Here is a 6,201-nt window from a genome sequence, read left to right as displayed (position 1 = left end):
AGAGCCCGCGAGCCACAACTACTGAAGCCCGTGCACCTAGAGCCCGTGCTCTGCAACAAGAGAAGCCACTGCAACGAGAAGCCCATGCACCGCAGCGAAGAGTAGCCCCCGCTCACCGCAACTAGAGAAAGCCCATGTGCAGTAACAAAGACCCAATGCAGCCAAAAATAAATAAATAAAATAAATAATAAAAAAAAAGACCATGCTGATTAATAAGGATGTGATCACGGCTCCCCAGCTTCTCACCTATATACTGAAAACAAATGCAGTAAAGAACATATAAGCATACAGATGAACTGTTAGCAGTGTTCATTTTAGAACTATAATTAAAAACTTTTTTTCTTAAAGGTATATAGCTAATGCATTATAATTTAGGGGTCCAAAATTTGATCTCTGCTTGCTAAAAATCAAATTATAAAACAAGATTTTGGTTTTTTTACATTTCTCAATTTACCGAAGTCATCTGAAAATAAAGTCATATGTTTAACAAGTTTTGGCCACCAACTTTTAATAATACATATTTAATTTTCAGAAACATATGCTAACCATCAACAACATTATCAGGGTTCCATCACCCCAGATGTTATTTCATTGGTACATTATATCAATATTTACAAAGGCTTTCAAATTCAACAACACAAAACAAAACAGCTTAATTTTTAAAACTACAATGCTTTAAAAAATGTAAACTGTCCATTTTTACATTATTGTAAAAAAGAAGACTCACTCCTTAATGTGGCTTAATTTTTTTAAGTGAGCAAAGCCTGGTGCTCATGGATAACGAATGAAAAGAATTCTTTACATAGGAAACATTGTGCTCCAGTGTGGCAAGAAAAAAAAAAATCTCTCTCTCTATATAGATATATACACACACACACATACAAAGAAAAGAATCTTAAGTCCACAATTTAGACCACACACACAAAAAGTCCCCAAATTGAGAAATTTATAAAAACCATTTACACATGGTTGTTGACCTATTGAAAACCTATATAACATTTTAAAAATAGTAACTCAGTCAAAAGATACCACTTCTCTTAAAAATGAAATTTTGTGCAAAAGAAATTATTTAAGCTAGAAACAAGACACTCCCCCTCAGTAAGAGGCCAAAAGAGCCACTGAAATAATTTAACTCTGTTAGATTTAGTGCATGTAACCAAAAGGCACACACATGTGATTAATATATTAATATATTTTCATGCAGAAACCTGTGCATGTTCACAATTATATAACAAAAACACAAACATAACAAAACGTAAAGCCTAATGTTCGGCAATGTTATTCTAGCTACATTCCTTTCTAGTCTATCAGTCCCGGGTTTACTAGATCATTAACGTTGCCTCTCAAAAAATATATTATATTTGAACAACTTCCAATAAAAATTAAAAAAAAAAGGATGTTGGCCTGAAACACTATAACTTTTTTTTAGTTCTGATACATATAGAAACTTACTGATATGTTTATTTTAAATGTCATTTCAAATTAAGATACATTTTTCCTTCTGTTAATAAACACTTTGATTGCTCCAGTGAAGTCAGCAGAGAGAAGAACTTCTGTGTTGTCTGTCTTCATAATACCTTAAAAGCATAAAAGAAAGTTTTTAGTTGATTTTAAAGGAATATGAAGCCTGCTGCCACAACTGTCACATGCCCATGACCCTCTACCTCTGGGGCGGAAGAACCTCTCCCAGCCTTTTCAGTCTCTTTTCTGGCTTGCTCCTGTGACCCTTTCATCCTCCTGTACCTCTCCTCTCTGAGGCTCACTTCCACTTACCTTGTCTTAGCTGCTCTTTTCCTGGCAGCTAAGGAGAGATTATGGTCCCTTGGGGCCAGGATGCCTGCATTTACTCCCAGGCAGCCAAGGCCTCTAAGTTGTCTAATTCTTCATTTCGCGGCAAGAGGCTAGCGTGTTATTCAGCCCCAGGACTGGAATGTTGGCAGGATGGGATCAGCGGGGCAAGCCTTTTGCCAGTAGGGTTCACTAATGAGGTTGACAGTAAGGTTTACTGTACAGCAGACACACTGGAACTGCCATGAAATGAAGTACACACGATCACTCTGTGAACGCTGAGAGCACCTTTTGCCTTTCCAGTCCATACTGAAGAACCATGTAGCTACTATGCTGAATGGCAAAAACGCTTACCACTTACATTTGCTGGTAAAAACATTTAATGAACAAAATTCAGTGTTAACTATTATGCATAGTCAAAAACTGTGGATTTAAGAAGGACTGATTAGTAAGGAAGAAAATAATCCAAACTTTAACTGGGAAGTTGTGTACAGGATGAGTTAGACAAAATGGTTTCACTTAGATTTGTTAAAAACATATCCTAAGCTGCTGAACATTCCTAACCACAGTTTTGGTATATCTCAAAGTAGTGCTATGCAGCAGAAGCAGCAGCAAACAACTGAGGGATATCAGAAAGGCTAGAGAAGAAAATAATTCATCATATATATATATAGAAATGCTTTATAAGATACAATATAATGAAGATGATAATGTCTACTACATGCCAGGCATTTTGCTAGACACCTTACATGTGTTATCTTTTTTTTTTTTTTTTTTGGTGGTACGCGGGCCTCTCACCGCTGTGGCCCCTCCCGCTGCGGAGCACAGGCTCCGGACGCGCAGGCCCCGGACGCGCAGGCCCAGCGGCCGTGGCTCACGGGCCCAGCCGCTCTGCGGCATGCGGGATCCTCCCAGACCGGGGCAGGAACCCGCGTCCCCCGCATCGGCAGGCGGACTCCCAACCACTGCGCCACCAGGGAAGCCCTTACATGTGTTATCTTTAATTCTTCTCACAACCTTGTTTTGTCTTTTTTTTTAGTTTTCAGCTGTACCTTTTTTTCTTTAAATTGAAGTATAGTTGATTTAAAATACTGTGTTAATTTCAGGTGTACAGCAGTGATTCGGAGATACTCCTAATTTATCCCTCCCCCCTTCCTCTTTGGTAGCCATGAGTTTGTTTTCTATGTCTGTGAGTCTGTTTCTGTTTTGTAAATAAGTTCATGTGTACTATTTTTTAGATTCCACATATAAGTGATATGATATTTGTCTTCCTCTGACTTCACTTAATATGATAATCGCTAGGTCCATCCACATTCCTGCAAATGACATTATTTCATTCTTTTTTATGGTTGAGCAATATTCCAGCGTGTGTGTGTGTGTGTGTGTGTGTGTGTGTGTGTACTGTAGTTTTGATTTGCATTTCTCTAATAATTGGCGATGTGGAGCAGCTTTTCATGTGCCTGTTGGCCATCTGTAGGTCTTTGGAGAAATGTCTATTTAGGTCTTCTGCCCATATCACAACCTTATAAACGAGGTATTATCACCATTTTAAACATGAGGAAAACTGAAGCTTTAAGTTGCCAAATACATCAGAATAAAGAGGAGGGCAATCAGATATATTTTATGATCTCATACCCCGAGTTTAAGAGTTTATTCTTAGAGTATACCTACATAGGTACAAAACAGCAAACACAAATCTGAGTATGATCCAAAGTTGTGCCTCTTTTAAAAGGACCCAGTTAAGTAATAACTGAACCATGTTAATATGGTGCAGTTTTGAGAAGTTTAAAAAAGGTACTTTTCATTTTTCCTCAAATGGTTTAAAAAGCTAGGATTTTCTGTTCAATGCGTAGGGGAAATGTGCAGAGTGTAAAAAGGTATTGGGGAAAAAGAAAAGGAAAAAACCCCAACCAAATGACTTAATTTAGAAGAGAGAAGTAGGATTTGACTGTGAGAAAAAAAGAAAAAGAAAATGAAAAGAAATATTTCTAAACAGGCATTTAGTAAAGGTGTAATGATTCTGAGTTGGTTGATTTTTAAATCTGGTAATTGAAAGAAGTGCTAGGGACTTCCCTGGTGGCACAGTGGATAAGACTCCATGCTCCCAATGCAGGGGGTCTGGGTTTGATCCCTGGTCAGGGAACTAGATCCCACATGGCACAACTAAGGAGCCTGCCTGCCACAAGTAAGACCCAGTGCAACCAAATAAATAAATAAATAAATATTTAAATTAAAAAAAGAAAGAAGTGCTAGACTGAAGTTCATCTTTGCTATCAAAATTTTTCTTCACAGACAGAAGAAACAGTGTATTTGGTATAGTGTATAGTGAAAATAATACCGCAAGGGAAATTACTTGATATTAAGTGAGATAAAAATGCTTGAGAACTTTTTAGTATTCAAATACTTTTAGAAGCACTCTTACTACATTGTATCTATTGTTGTGACTTTATAACTCTCTACAAGGCCTGGGTATAGTCTCTTAAGTGAGAAAACACATTTAATAAAATATTCTGCAGTAGATTTTAGCAATACAAACTTGTTTTCATTAACAACTGGTCCAAGTTTACATGGTTTTACCTTACTCTTAAGAATTAACAGGGACCATTTTTATATAATTGGCACTCAATACTACTTGACGGTTGCTTTTGACTTCCTAATCTGAGCATTTTATAAAATTGAAAGTACTATTCATTCTCAAAGTATTTGCTGCAAAGGGCAAGAATTACTGGCTTGTAAACAGCTATCTATGAGAAGCTGTAAATTTGTGGCAATTAGAAAAGAACACTGCTCTCATTTTGGTTTAATTCACTTATTCAGTAAATGTTTATTAAGCACCTACTATATGCAGGCAAGCACTGTGCTAGGCACTGGCCCTACAACAATAAATAAAGCACATAAAATCTTTGCCCACACAGAGATTATAGTGCAGTAGAGACAGATAATTTATCTTGTATATATTTATGTCTGGTTTGCATTTCTCTAAAGAGAATAGTTGTCCATTAAAAAAATTACAAACTTTCAAAATTTTCAGTTTTAATTCCCAGGTGAATTTAAAAGAAATAAAACTTGCAAGAACTATGTTACCAAAATGTTCAGAAATGAACATCTGACAACCATTATGCTGCATAAAAGAAATATTCTTCATACTCATGAAGACCTCATAATACCCACAGGTCAATGAGGCTACTAAAGGCTGACTAGAGAAAATGAAGGACAAATAAAATATGAATACCTACCAGAGGGCATGTTATCCAAAACTTCAGCATCTTCACCTTTATTGTTCCCTTCTGATTTTTCAGACTGCACATCCAAAGACAACATCAAACTTGGGTTTGGAGCAAAGATGGCTGATGTAACAACTGCATTATGTGCTGGGAAAAAAAATTTACTTCAAGACAACTAATAAACTTGATTCTAAACAACAAGACAAAAAGTATAATATTGCAAAAAACATAATAGTGTATGTTATATGCAAGTACCTTTAAAAACTAACATATAAGTAACTAAGAACTACTTAAAACCCAAAAACATTTTATTAAAAAAAAACCAAATCCATCATAGTAGGGGACTGTAACACCCCACTTTCACCAATGGACAAATCATCCAAAATAAAAATAAATAAGGAAACACAAGCTTCAAATGATACATTAAACAAGATGGACTTGACTGATATTTATAGGACATTCCATCCAAAAACAACAGAATACACTTTCTTCTCAGGTGCTCATGGAACATATTCCAGGATAGACCATAACTTGGGTCACAAGTCAAACCTTGGTAAATTTAAGAAAATTGAAATAGTATTAAGTATCTTTTTCGACCACAACGCTATGAGACTGGATATCAATTACAGGAAAAAATCTGTAAAAAATACAAAACCATGGAAGCTACACAATACACTACTAAATAACCAGGAGGTCACTGAAGAAACCAAAGAGGAAATCAAAAAATAACTAGAAACAAATGACAATGAAAACACAACGACCCAAAACCTATGGGATGCAGCAAAAGCAGTTCTAAGAGGGAAGTTTATAGCAATACAATCCTAACAAAAGAAACAAGAAACAACTCAAATAAACAACCTAACCTTACACCTAAAGCAATTAGAGAAAGAAGAACGAAAAACCCCCAAAGTTAGCAGGAGGAAAGAAATCATAAAGATCAGAGCAGAAATAAATGAAAAAGAAATGAAGGAATCAACAGCAAAGATCAATAAAACTAAAAGCTGGTTCTGTGAGAAGACAAACAAAACTGATAAACCCTTAGCAAGAAAGAAAGGGAGAAGACTCAAATCAACAGAATTAGAAATGAAAAAGGAGAAGTAACAACTGACACTGCAGAAATACAAAGGATCATGAGAGATTACTACAAGCAACTCTATGCCAATAAAATGGACAACCTGGAAGAAATGGA

The 6,201-nt window shown here is 36.0% G+C and overlaps 1 protein-coding gene across 1 annotated transcript in view; it reads right to left on the bottom strand.

Annotated features, from left to right (window-relative positions):
- Window positions 1-491: 491 nt before the first annotated feature.
- The window catches only part of WDR44 (WD repeat domain 44), an 83,272-nt gene continuing 77,562 nt past the window's right edge, over window positions 492-6,201 (bottom strand). The window contains exons 19-20 of the mRNA XM_007106995.2: window positions 5,025-5,159; window positions 492-1,577 (exon numbers count right to left, since the gene is read on the bottom strand). Of these exons, the coding sequence (XP_007107057.2) occupies window positions 1,483-1,577; window positions 5,025-5,159 (230 nt within the window). The 3' untranslated portion in view covers window positions 492-1,482. The remainder of the gene's footprint in view (window positions 1,578-5,024; window positions 5,160-6,201) is intronic.

This window comes from Physeter macrocephalus, chromosome 21 (assembly GCF_002837175.3).
Source record: "Physeter macrocephalus isolate SW-GA chromosome 21, ASM283717v5, whole genome shotgun sequence".
Taxonomy (NCBI): Eukaryota; Metazoa; Chordata; class Mammalia; order Artiodactyla; family Physeteridae; genus Physeter; species Physeter macrocephalus.
Note: the sequence above shows the minus strand (reverse complement) of the source record. Positions and strands in the feature narration are given on the sequence as shown.